At 35.2% G+C, this 14,705-nt stretch overlaps 1 protein-coding gene across 2 annotated transcripts in view; it reads right to left on the bottom strand.

Moving 5' to 3' along the window:
• Positions 1-510: 510 nt before the first annotated feature.
• side-VI (sidestep VI) overlaps positions 511-14,705 on the bottom strand; it is an 841,483-nt gene continuing 827,288 nt past the window's right edge. Inside the window, exon 15 of one of the 2 annotated variants that reach the window (XM_074171294.1) lies at positions 511-4,952. In XM_074171294.1, the coding sequence (XP_074027395.1) occupies positions 4,674-4,952 (279 nt within the window). In that variant the 3' untranslated portion in view covers positions 511-4,673. The remainder of the gene's footprint in view (positions 4,953-14,705) is intronic. The other variant, XM_074171295.1, reaches the window with a different exon arrangement.

Genomic DNA, 14,705 nt, shown 5'->3' with positions numbered 1-14,705 from the left:
CTCTCGTTCATCCGGATAAAAAATTATATAATTTTTACAAAAATCTTACACTGACATTTACACTATTATTACTGTTACATGTAAGTTTTGTTAAATATACACTCTTTACTACAGGAACGTTGATCAGAATTTGAAAGCGAACATCGTCAAAGTTCAGACAAAATATTTTTCAGAATTTTGGAAACAAAATGATTGTTGCTGAACAAAAATATCACATGAAAAATGTATTTGAGTTTGGGAAAAGTTTGTATTGGGTAATACCCTTGGAAGATATGTATGCTTATATTTAGGTCATGTCAACGTATGTCTCCAGTATTTATAATTTTACTGAAGGGAAATTTTGAAAAATATTCGGAAGGAAAACGGACATTCATAAAAAATCGAAATGTAAAACAGTGATTGAAAAAACATTGAAGCATCTTCTCGAGTTATCAGTATAGATATGAATATTATTCCACAGATATGTTGAATGATATTTTAGAAGATGATTCCAAAAAGAGTACGAAGATATAATTCAAAAATACGTATATTGTCATTGATTAGTTACACCTATTTTTTTAATATCAGGGGGTATAACCTATTCGTAAATTTTACACTTATTCATCTCTATGTACAAATTCAAACTATGTTTATATAATGTATCACATACAAACGAGTATAAAAATTGGTTTATGACAGATGTTAATAAGTCATGGACTGAAATTTCAGGTGAACTTAGTGATTACATCGAAGGTGCACAAATCAGCTACTTTTGAGTTAACTATTTGAGGTTATATACATATAACTTTCATTTCCAATTCCAAAACCTATGTTACTGAATCATGTTCAAAAGCTTTTCATTTTCATTTACGTACGAATTTCTTGAAGGGATATCGGATTGATCCGAAATGAAAGCACGAACCATATGAATACCTGTTCAACTGTTTCAATTTCACAAATTGTGAATGGAATATGAATATGACCCGAAATTACCGTTAAACGAATCAGAAACCCCAAAATTGAAGCTGTGACTATGATTTTCAGTATTTTTCTGGTAGATGCAGATTCAATATAATGACCCAGGGCAACATAAGAGAATTTTGTATCAAGTGGGCCAAATTGGACATTTCCAAAGAGAAACTCATATTTTCAAAATGGATAAAAGAGAACTGATGGCTGTGCCTGAGGGGAAAATTTTATGGCGAATACAATGGTGGAAACCGCATGTCGATGATTATTATCGTTATCAAGTTATAGCATGTTTTTCGAAAATGTGCATTTTCGAAAAGTTGCTACAACTTTTTCCCTGGCGAAAATTTCTTGTTTCTATACATAATATAATAATAATATGTATTTATTCACTTTCTCAAGATTGTTCACAGTAAATATACATGTACATATAGAAATGAACAGTGAACAAATAAAGTACATCTTACGAGGCAAAATGATATGCCTGTGTGTAAGGAATGAGAATACTGAATCTGACATTGAATGAGATTCATGCTTCTAATTAAGTACTGAGATATAAATTCAAAATAGCTACATTTAAAAAGAATATGAATAAATAAAACCAATAAATCTATTGAAATGAGTACTAGATATAGATAAGAATATAAGTTTAAACTGGACATATTCAAACATAATATGAAGAATCGACATAAACTAATGTATTGAATGGATACTAAGTATGGATAAAAACATAACTTTGAATTGGACACATTTGGACATAATATAAATAAATCAAACAATCAATGGATATAGAGATTTCAATAATGAAGATTCCAGACTACAAACAAATCAATACACAATATATATCCACAATCGTGGAAGTAAGTATTTAAATTTATATTTGTCTATGTATCTCTGCTCGTGGTATATTCTTAACGAATAATTTAATCTTTCTCATAAATTTTTTGAGATTTGTTTCGCATCTTAAATTTTCAGGAAGAAAACTGTAAAGTTTGGTCCTAAATACCGGAAGGATTTCTGCCCAACTGATTTGAGCATTAATGGTATGACGATACTATGATTTCGACGTGTAGCATATTTATGGTGATGAGTAGTAAATTCTTTTTTGTTTTTATGCTGTACAGTAGTAATATTTATAAAAAACAGCTGCCTGAGACCAAATATTCCAGATTTTGAATAAAGTAGATCGCTAGGATAGTCGTAACCTTTCCATAGGATAAATGGTAGTATTTTCAAAGCACTTTTTTACGTATAATTCATTGGTGTAAAAAACTCATTTTTTCAAAAGATATATCGATAGTTATTTTTTTAATGTGACAACCTGTATATTCCTGCATAGTTCAACAGAGTTTGAAATAAACTTTCCGAAAATGTAGCACACTTGATGTTTCATTGAAGTGATCATTGAAATACAGAGCTTTTAGATTTTTTCATGTAGACTTTGAAAGGTAGTTTCTTGTTTCGTCACCTAGGGAAATTTTACCTGTTATAACCCATTTAATTCTTGTTTCGTCAACTGTAAAATATACCTGCTTGAGGTGTTCTTGTTTCGTCACCTGATCTTTGCACCTGTGCTATGTTAGGTAGTTCCAGTTCCAGTAGTTTCGGAGCCTATTCAATTCAAACAAAAAATCAAATCTCTCCTCTTTATAATATTAGTGTGAATTATTGAATAATATAATATTATTGAAAAAGAATTTAGGTTTACGGACTTTTATGGCCCTAGTAGTCCCAGTTGACGAATGCGGAATAAATTATTACCTGCGAAAAGGTCAAAAAGGTACAGGTGACGAAACAAGAAATTTTGGGGCAGGTGACGAATCACGAATTGACGAAATAAGAATGAATTCTTTGAAACGCACACCTTCATCAAGTAGGCTTTGGACGATGCGGCGATAAAACGGAATGCATATCTTTACTGGTAGCTGTAAAATTTTGATTTGAGCAGTAAAGGCGCTCTTCAATTAGTGATTGTCGTTCAATTTTCAAACACATTTTCTGTGAATTATGAGAATTATGAAAAATGGGATATAATAAAAATTCTGTTTTAGACAAAACGGGAAAATGCAGAAGCAGCAAGCAATTTGTATCACGAGAAGTATCCAGAGAGGAGACAACCTTTCAGAGACATTTTCGCAAAATTGCGACACAATCTAATTGATGGTGCTCAATTTGAAAAACAAAGGTTAGAATCATATGAATCAAATAGGGATAAGGAGTTCGAAGACATAGTCGTTTTAGGAGATGTTAAGATAATCCCAAAACGTCAACGCGAAATTTGAAAATATCAACAGTCCCACCAAGAACTGACACTAATTCAAGCCACACAGGACCATAGGAGTTCATCAACAACTCAGAGCAGGAGATTTTGAACGACGCATGGCTTTTTGCCAGTAGTTGCCTGGAAAGTTCTAACCAAGTATATGATTTTTCGTTGAATTGTATTTGGACAGACAAAACTTATGTGAGCATTACCGGTATTTTCAACTATTACAATTCTTATTCTTGGTAACAAGAAAATCCTAATTCTATTGTGGAGCAGAGAAGTCAAGGAAGATTTGGATTCAGTGTGTTGGCAGATGTTTTCAGGGGTGAAATTATCGGCCCGTTTATCTATGATGGAACTCTCACTCTCAGAGGTATTCATAAATTTCAAGGCAGTATATTGAACTCCTTGTTGATGAATTGTCACTAATTGAGCTCAGAAAATATATTTTTACCGGGATGGGGCTTAGCTTCATAATACTGCAATTGTTAGAAACCAAGGACCCAACCATTGGCCGGCAATGTCGCCGGACCCAACATCTATGGACTTTTACCTTTGGGGAAGGTTGGAAGATCTTATTTTTGAATTGCCGACCAATTCTAGTTACGAATTGGAAGCGGCAGTAGAACAAAATTTTGCTTCTCTCACTCCTATTGAAGTAACCCCTTCCGCAAAAAGCCTTTAGAAAAGGTGTCGCCTGTGTGTAGAAGAGCTGGTTTGTTACTCATCCTCATTATTATCATTGTAGAAGTTTAATTTATCAGTAGTAGATATAGTATAGTTCAATTGAAACTATGCGTTTTAATTAATCACTGCTGTGAAAAGCTGAACAATTTCTTTCTGTTTCATCTTTGTGTCGTCAAAAGCTTACTTGATCGAAGTGTGCGTTTCAAAGTCTACATGAAAAAACTTAGAAGTTCTGCATCCCAAAGATGACTCCTGCAAAACATCAAGTGTGCTACTTTATTGGAAATATAGTTTTGAGATCTATTGGAATATGCAGGAATATACAGGTTGTCCCAGTGAAAAAATAGTTTTTCATCATCAAGTTGGTCATGAAATTTGACTTTCAGACACCAGTTTTCATCTGCCCAGTTTGATAACAGGAGTTTTCTTTTAAAAGTGTCCGATTTGGCTCTCTCTTTACGCAACCCTTTGTGTGACTAGATCACAGTTTCAATTTTTTTATAAAGCAAACGTTGTTGTCTATTTCAGGTGACTTGAAACAGTTCATGTTTTTCTTAATTCCACGTATCATATCCAAGATACCATCCTTGCACTATTCAGTTTTCAATAAACCATATTCTGAACTCAGTGGAGTGCATAATGAAATACTCTCCCACTTTGTCCCATAAATAAGCCGAAACCTCTTAATCTTCCGAGACCGTACTCACCAGAGACTCTCTCATACAACACACTCAACTTCAGTATATTCAAAAGAAATATCTCGTAGGACACTTTATACACAACTTTCCTGTTGACAGCCCATCAGTGGCGTCCGGACCGTTACTACTTCTCTGTGGTAGATACCTTTGGAAGGAGGAAAAACTGCAGAAGCAGGTGAAACGATGGGCGAAGGTTTTGTAGCTGGGGGCCTCCGATTGTGGTCAATTTGGGCGTAAATCGTAGGGTCGTCTCTGTTGCGGAGTGTGCCGAACTGGTTACCTCCATTCCTAATAGTGTCGAGAGTGTTGGGGCGAGTTAGTGCAAGTTCGGCATATGTGACTTCGTTGCCAACCTGAAAAAAATTAATATTCCTCTTGAAAAAGGTGTCACTACAATACCAATTATATCATGACCTGAAGATGATTCTCGGTATCTCAAATGTGTAGAGTTGAGTGTTTGAATTATGATAACCACATTTTGAAATAGATGAAAACTCTTGACATGAACACATTTTACTGAAAAGCGAGTGAAAATGTCTCACGAATACAATCTACTGATCTGTTGCCATTTTTGTAAATGTTTCAAATGATTTCGATGTTTCATGATTGGTAGTCAATGGTTTCGGAATGCGGTTCACTTTTTGAGATATTACAATTTGCCATAGAATAACTTTGGAACTACTTGACTCTATGACAAGTTGATGAATTTTAGTCTAAAAAAATACTGTTTTTTCAATCTACTAAAAACAATTTTCTCATACTGTCTCTTGACCAGCTTTTAATCAGAAAGAATAATGAAAATTTGATTAACAAAATACACTTCTGCAGACATTGCTTTTGTTCTGGCGTGAAAAAACTGTTTACGAAAGTCATACTATCCAAACAACAATTCGTTCAGGCTATTCTCAAATAACATACACTGTAGGTTAATGGAATGATACCTATCAGAAAACAACTACTCCCCTGGCTCATACCATGAAGATCGTTGGATTGACAAAAACGACTCTCCTCCATAGGAAGACTCAACAGATTGTCTCTCGTCTGGATTCCTAGCCATACTGGCCTGGAAGGCAATGAGGCTGCTGAAACCCTTGCAAAGGAGGGTGCTGCAAGCAGCTTCATCAGACCAGAACCTGTCATTGGCATCGCTTTAGGCTTTGCCAAACAAAGATTGAACACCTGGATGGCGAGAAGATGTATGGACTCCTGGCAGAAGGATTGGCTCACTCCAAGGCATTTATTCACCCTTCGAACCTTCATACCAATCATTTGTTGAACTACAGTACGGATGAACTACGATGTCTCACAGGTCACTGTCATTTGAATCATCATATGCAGAGACTCAGACTGTCGGAAGACAGTGTGTGTCGCCCCTGTTTGGAAAATGATGAAACAGCAGAGCATATACTTTGTGCCTGCCCCGGTGGGGAATTAGTCAGGTTTTCAGATTTTGGCAGAGCCGTACTCTTACCATCTGACTTGAAATACCACTCACCATACAAACTAATCGGCTTCGTTAAGAAACTAGGTTTATTTGGTCGAGTGTGAAAAGAGGTGAGCCACAATAAACCGTTGAGGGTTGCGGTGGAGGGTCGAATAGACCCACTCATTTTGGAACTAACCTAACCTGATCTACATCCGACCTACAGTGTAGGTAACTTGAGACTGGTCTGAACGAATTGTTCTTTTTGGTAATTTGATTTACAGCCAGTCTTCAAGTATGCCCACTGACTATATGTGAAAATATGATGCACTGTTTGGAACCTTTGGTGGAGTAATGAATATTACTGGAGTTTTTTCCCAACACCAAATCGTTATTTTTAACACCTTTACACGTGTTTCGATCACCAAGTGATCATCTTCAAAGAGGAAGATTAAAACTAAGGACTAGCGCGAGCTAATCCTATTTATGCTATACAGATGGTTTACCTGTATAGCATAAATATGATTAGCTTGCACTAGTCCTTAGTTTTAATCTTTCTCTTTGAAGATGATCAATTGGTGATCGAAACACGTGTCGAGGTATTGAAAATAACGATTTGGTGTTGGGAAAAAAACTCCAGTAATATTATATGTGGAAAGTTTTCTTTACTTATATGAGGAATTGGGCAAATTTCGGATATGCCCATTCAACTTGTGATGTTTTTGAAAGATTAATTCGATACCAGAGTTTCAAAGTTGGTTTTTTAGCAGATTTTTATGATAATGATTCCTTTCAAACTATTAGTATTCATTCCATGCAGAATATTAGTATTATCAGCAGGAGAATAAAAGTATTTATTGTCTTTTTATCATATATATGTACATTGCCAGATGCACCTGATTGATAGATATGCCTCAGTATTGAACTCTGAGGTGTACTCCAGAGACTGTTTTTGATGTTGTAGTTGTATAATTTCTTGTGGTTTATTTTTTGTGGATAGGTACACGGTGAACTTGGGCCAATTATAACAAATTTTTTTTGAAGAAAATGTGTAACAGCATTCAAATAAAATGAAAAAATCTCACAAAAATCACTATAATCAGGAGTAGGATAAACTAATCTGAAAGTAGAACTTATATATATTCACCACACTTTGATATCTGGAAAATGAAGATATTGTAACCATTTTCTTCTAGTTTTCGATTGTTTGATCTGGGGGTATACGAACATATTATTGTACTCCCAGATCAAACAATCAGATATAAAAAAATGTGTAAGTTCGACATATTTTGGTGAAAGAACAGTGACGATTGCATGGTTTTCACAAATAAAACAACGTGAGTGTTGCAGTTAGGCCAAATGTCAGGTTATCAAATTTTTTTTCAATGCCGAAGATGAAGCGAATAAGATGGAGAAATCTGGAGTTCATAAGCTTAAGTGTTCGGAGTGTAATAGTGTATATGTGAGACAATGTGGTCGAAACTTCTCAAAACGGTGTGCTGAACATGAAAGGTCCTTCAGACTAGGTTAAAATGATTCGCATTTCCAAACCAGTCTTCGGAATGCAACCATAAGCTTCTGAATCTGAACGATACGAAAATTTTGCACTATGTGGGGAAGAGTTGGAAACTCAACTATTAGGAATCTTTGGAAATTTATAAATGTAAGCATATTGGATGTAACCTACAAAATGACTAAATTGACCTGTTTAACTCATCAGTTTCGCCAGCTTAGCGTACCCACATTGTCACAGGTAAACAAAACTCAGGTGATAATGTCATTAAGGACCGTCTGTTATTACCGACTCTGGTGGTAAGGGTATAATATGAAGGTGTACATTGTTGACCATTTCATTTTATTGTATTGTATTGTATTGTATTGGAAATGCCCTTGTAGGACGAAACTGCAATAATGGTAGTTACTTTGAGGGTAACTGTCAATGTTTCATAATGACTTCCATTAGTTCGGACTTCCATTATTGAATATTACATAAAATTTGAAATCCGTGAAAGAAGTAATGAAAAGAAGATTTTAAAACAATAGCTGAAAATAACAATTATATTGAACAAAGATACCCTGAAATGAAAGAAATAATAGTGAAATAAAATACAAATCAAAATGGAATGTTGAACGGAAAATTGAAAATTACTCAAAGACGATTGTGGATAACAACAATTAAAACGTCGTGAAGTAACTTGGCTGGAAAACTCTTGATTTTTTTTTTATTTCTTTATGATTTTATTTCTTAATTTTTTCAACAATTAATTGTTTCAATTGTTTCAATTTTACATGTATTTTATTTCACTTTTATTTCATTTCAGGTTTTTTTTGCTCAATATAATAGTTATTTTTAGCTACGCTTTTTAATTCTTCTTTATTATTAGTCTGACCTGATGGAAGTCAACGGTAGTTACAAATACAAATGGTACAAAAACAGAAAATTCCTATTTTTTATGATGATTTCCTACCACGCAGAAATGGCTGCATTCATCAATTTATTAATAATTGAAAGACTGTCAACCCGTATGCGGAGATGCAAGAAAAGTTGAACTTATATTAATCCATATTATCAGTAAGCTGTTTTAATACAGTTAATGTCAGCTACTGGCTTATTAAAAAGTCAACGCTTCTGACTGACAGTGCATTTCAGGTCAATGATAGTGCGCTCCATTATTCACTCTCGAGTGCTCACCTCAGTCATGAAAATGAATGTACTTTCTCCGCTAAACGACCACCTCGCTTAAAAATTTAATCGTTTCCTCTTCAGCCCCGTAGTTGTTTTGCATAAATTTTCACTAAAAGTTTGCCATATTCATTGCATGTACACTTTAAGCGAACCTCATTCATTCTGTATTCATGTTTTTAACGTATTACATCATAACAGTTGCATGACACAGTTCAAAGATTGCGTGGAGTAAATTATTTGATGGTAGAAATGGGATTGTTTCCGATTCGTATCCCGTATGAGGGAAGACTGACTGCCGCGAGACAAATATTTCTTGTAGAAAATAAAATACTTTTCAGTTGAAGTGTTAAAAGCTGATCGAAAATTGGAAACGTCAACCGTTCAAACGTCTATTTTTGGGAAAGCTTTCAGAGAAAAACTCATGGACATGACTAAATGAATGCTCGTAAAGATCAATATACACCACAGGGAAAAATCAGATTCTGGAAACTGAATATTGAAGTAACTGTCGAAACTATTTGAGTAATTTTGTACACTGGAAAATTAAAATGTGACTTGAATCATCCTCAATGTAATTTAGAATTACAGGAAGATTATTTTGAAGTCGAAAGTGACCGTTCTTCATCTTATTGATTGAAAAATTGCTTCAAGCAAATTTCCAGGGTTGTTAGAATATTTTTTTGGGATTTATTTCATCAAAAATATACATAAAACCTATCTATCGATTTGTTTGAAGGTGGTGAATGTTTCATTTTATTGGTTCGGACTTCCATTGTCTACTATGATATAAATTGATTTGAAATCCCTGAAAGAATCTGTAAAAAATTAAAAAAGATTAGCTGAAAAATTACAATTATATCAAGCAAAAAAAACCTGAAATAACAATGAAATAAGCAAAAATAAAGAAAAATTTGAACTATTTACACGAGATAAAAATTAAAAAATTATTAACAAGAAATGAAAATTGAAAGATTCCAAACCAAGTTATTTCACGACGTTTCGATTGTTAGTATCCATAATCTTCGGGTGATAACTGGACTCATTCCTTCGAGATATGACTATAGGTCATTCGAGTGCTTTCACCCAACCCCTATTCCCTCTCACAGCTTCATCGGTTTCAGTGGGAGATGACCGTTTGACGAGAGTTGGTCGTATTCCGCTTGATAAGAGGTATCCATATGTTGCGTATCTCTAGGCTAGCTTGGCTAAATGCGTTGTTGGATAACATATATGCGGCTTCTTCAAATTTTCTCCTAAGCCATTGTTCCTTCTTGTAAATGATTTTTCAGCTTGAGTCCACTTGATGTTTTGTAAATGAGTCCAAACATGCTCTGCTTTTCTGACTTGGTGCTTTCTCCTCGCTGTGTGTGTTTCTTGTGCTCGGCAGTGCGAACTGCCGATGTATGATTCTCCACACTCGCAGGGTATCCGGTAAATGCAATTCTGGGAATCACAGTCCGCGTTTCGTGGCCTGGTTTTCGTGAGGCACTTTCACCGGTTATAGCCAATATATATCTGGAGTGGTTTGAAACTCTGGCAATTGAAGAAGCCCACAAAAAGCCCCGAGTCTGGTTGAAATACGTAGACGACACCTTCATAATATGGAACCATAGAAATACTGAAATAGACGCCTTCCTGAAACACATCAACAGCGTGAGACCTTCCAATAATTTCACAATGGAGAAGGAATTCCATGAAGAATTGCCATTCTCAGACGTATTGGTGAAGAGGACCGACGCTAAATGGGAAACATCTGTATATCGAAAACTCACTCACACGTGACAGTATCTGAACAAGGAATCCAACCACTATCAATCGAATGAGAGAGGAATCATCAATACCGTGTTTTCGGGCTTTTTAATACAAAGTAAGATCTCGGAAAGGAACTAGGCATAATCAAAAATGACCTTCAACGGAATGGTTACTCCAAAGTGATGGTGGAACAGGCTTCAGCTAAAAGACAGCCAGAACTCTACAAGGAAGAGGAGCCGTTCACAACTAGTACTTATACTTCTCTACATCAGAAGATTGTCGGGAAGGATAAGAAGGATTGGGTGCAAGTATAACATGAAAACCTGCTTCAGATCTGGGAACACTATCCGTAGCAGTCTCACGAAATCCAGGCTCCAAACGTGGACAGCTATTCCAAGAATTGCATTTACCGTATACCCTGCGAGTGCGGAGAATCATACATCGGTGAAACTGGAAGGCCATTGAAAGTTCTCATTCCCGAACACAAGAAATACACACAGCGAAAAGAAACCAGCAAACCCGGAAAAGCAGAGCATATTTGGACTCATCAATGTAACAACAAGTGGGCTCAAGCTGAAATCATCCACAAGGAGGAACACTTGCTCAGGAGAAAACATTGGTTCAGGAGAGAATTCAAAGAAGCCGCTTATATGTTGTCCAACAACGCATTTAGCCAGGCTAGCGTAGAGATGCGCAACATGGGAACCTCTAATCAAGCGGAACACGACCAACTCTCGCTAAACGGTCAGCTCCTGCTAAAACCGATGAAGCCGTGAGAGGTAAGAGGGGATGGTGAAAGCACTCGAATGACCTATAGCCTCGGAGGAATGAATCCAGGTATCACCCTGAGACTATTGTGGATACTAACAATCGAAACGTCATGAAGTAACTAGGTTTGCAGTACTTTAATTTTTAATTTTCATTTCTTGTTAATATTTTTTTAATTTTTTTCCCGTGTGAATAGTTCATTTTTTTATTATTTGGTTGTTGCTTGTTTTTTATTCCATTGCAATTTCAGTTTTTTCTCTTAATATAATTGTTTCTTTTCTCAGCTAATCTTTTTAATTTTTCACAGATTCTTTAAGGGAATTCGAATCAATTCATATCATATTAGACAATGAAAGTCCGAACAAATGAAATGTTATCTATCGATGTTCTCATAATCAAATAATTCATAATAGAATGTAACTTCTTTCAGTGATAATAAGAACATTGTGGCATCGGGATCATTTTCAGACGCATTGCAACTGTTGTAAAAGACAATCAACCAAACTTCATAACATTCTCGACCCTAATTTCCTCAATCTTGTAATATATTGATTATATTTTCATACTCCTGTATAGATTCATCCTTTACCAACTGGTTCCTGCGTCCTACTTCCGAAACACCCAGAGCGACTTCTCGAACGTTCAAACTTTTACCATCCATTCTTGTCGAAACTTCCTTACTACATTGCAGGCGATACAAAATTATTCAGAGAATAATTACACGTCAAGTAGAAAAATTTCTATTACATCCCCCTGACAATAACTCAACTGACGACGTCGGACTCGATATACATTTATTTGAAATCGGGTGACCCAACACACTCGCACGTCGATCCCTTGGGACGGTATGAATATTTCAAGAGCACCTTTTCCTAACACACAGAATTTGTCAGTATGAAAAAGTCCCTGAGATCTGATCGATGGAGTTCACAGCAACGGAATACTGTAGTTTTCTAAGAAATTCTTCCTTCGCGAGTTTTTCTATTAGAAGTCACTTATGAAAAATTCACCTCTTCTAGGAATGTTAATATTGATTCGTCTTCAGTATACACTGATATGGGTTTATCGAATGTTTCAAAATCAATTCGTATTGTTGAATAAGTACAAACTAGCCTGAAAGTAAATTACTATCCTATCAGTAAATAGCTCAGACAGTCAAACTCATTGAAGCAATCGGTACTGGAAGCCTGGAAACACTGATAATGATTTCTTGAAAGTGGTTTCATGCTGAATTTCATAAGTTCGGACTTTTATTTTTTCAATATGATTCTACTGTGATTTGGAATTTTGTGGGAATTGATCGATTTCCTCTTGATTGCTGGTTTCCATTTGTTGCATACAGTGCATTTCTTTAATGTGTCCCCTTTTATTTTTTGAACAGGTCAACTGAAAAAATTGCGGTAATGAAATTGATGCATGAGTACTTTATTTTGAAGTGAAATTGATAGATGAAACTCTCAAGATGGCGAGTGGGCGTCATCTGGGAAAAAAATTTGAAAATAAAGGGGGGTCTTGTGACACATCATTTCAAAGTTCCTGACGAATACTTCACAACACTAGGATATGAAGTCAATCTCTTCAATTACTACAAAATGGCGAAACATTTAGTAATTTCTTGAAGACAAACACATTATTATCGATATTTCTAGAAATATTCCTTTTTATCTGCCATATGGCAATTCCAACAATCCTATAATTGGAGTGACACCAACTCAGGAATATTGGGAAACCATATTGTAGGATCTATATTCATTGATCAAAATTCAACAGAACTGTATTTGAATATGCTGGAAACTACTGTTGACTCCTCTCAACACTGAAATCGTCGAAGCGAATCCTAATTAATTCGATATGGATATTGTATTCCAACAAGATGGCGCACCACCACGTTACTCCAGACAAGTAAGAAACTATTTGGATACTACTTTTCGTGGTCGTTGGATTGGCCGTCGAAATCCTACTGAATGAACAGTCCGCTCGCCAGAAATGACACCTTTGGAGTTTTTTTTTTCATGGGGCTAGTTGAAGAAGAAGGTGTATGAAACTGAACCTACTTCAATATTGGATATACGGCGGAGAATAATAGATATTTGTAGAGCTTGACATTGACTCAAAGTCTTCAACTAATACAATGTTGTACCTTAAGACAGCAGGATCTTCTTGTATATACTTGACGAGTAAGTATATCTACAATATTGAAAGAATTAAAGAATTTAAAGTTCAATCTGAAATTAAAATGAATATCATTGAATGTTACTTACTGCAGGTATCGCACTGATGATGGCATAACAGCCGGAAGCGCTTTACAATTTACAAATAATTTTTTTTTTACACGAAATACGATTCCTTTTCTGATTTATCAATCACGTGTATGCAGTTTCAACAAATCTCAAATTAATTTAGGCCACTTGAGACGCAGTTACCCAAAACAGGTACCCATCTATAGTATAAATAGGGATAACTTTGTAAGTATGATTGGTTTGATTTTCCTCTTGAAAATGATCACTTGGTGATCGAAACACGTATAGAGGTGATACAATAGGTGTTGGAAAAAAACTCCAGTAATATAATTCTTGAAGTATATCCATAAAAATCAAATCTTGGTTTATTGTAATTTATTGCACCAATATTGAAATAGTCAGAAGAATTGGACCTTGTCTAGCCAAAATTGTGGTATACCTGGTGAATTATCTATTTGAAATGTATCTCTTTCCGTAAATTTGAAGATTGGAATGGCCACCCCAATCCATAGAAAGGGAGACCCCTGCATGATTAACAATTACATACCTATAACGGTACATTGAATAATCTGTAATGTCAATGAAATATTTGTTCATAGCAAAATGCCTTGTTTTACTAAAAAATATGGTATTATTGGTGAGTACCAAAACTCAGCTATAGTATTTCCAATACCAATTGGAACAGTAAAGAGAAGGAATTCCCGCCTCGACATAGGCGTCGGCATATTATTTTTCAGTGGTAGTTTTTCAGTTACTCATTCTTACAATCATAGCAATTGATCACCCCATGAAAAAGTTATCTAAACTGAATTTTTCCACCATGGGTAATTATGAAAAACTTCGAAATTCAAGGTAGTTGATTTCCGAGTCGAAATCTCTAAAATACAATGAAAACACAAATAATCACACCGAATTCTCGTCAAACATATATTTACAAAATGATAGAGGCCAACAAAATTGCTAGAAAAATCAAAATGTTTCTTCTCTATATTCGGATGAGGTGGAATCATCATCGGGTTGAATAACGATCGGATTTATGGAACTTTGCACATAATATTTGTTCTCTTCTTTTATAACGTGGGCCACACAGTTCTTCCACACATCACTATTGCCTACTTCATTCACCACTCGCTTCATATTGTCAAGCACCACAGCATTTAAAGTCGGTGACTGACTACATTTCCGCAAGTTTTCTTTCATTGTGGCCCAAACCATTTTAATAGGAATGAAGACACAA

This window comes from Leptinotarsa decemlineata, unplaced genomic scaffold (assembly GCF_025532065.1).
Source record: "Leptinotarsa decemlineata unplaced genomic scaffold, Ldec_3_MD MMD2_tig00000010_RagTag_RagTag, whole genome shotgun sequence".
Taxonomy (NCBI): domain Eukaryota; kingdom Metazoa; phylum Arthropoda; class Insecta; order Coleoptera; family Chrysomelidae; genus Leptinotarsa; species Leptinotarsa decemlineata.
The sequence above is the reverse complement of the archived record's forward strand: the minus strand, read 5'-3'. Positions and strand labels throughout refer to the sequence as shown.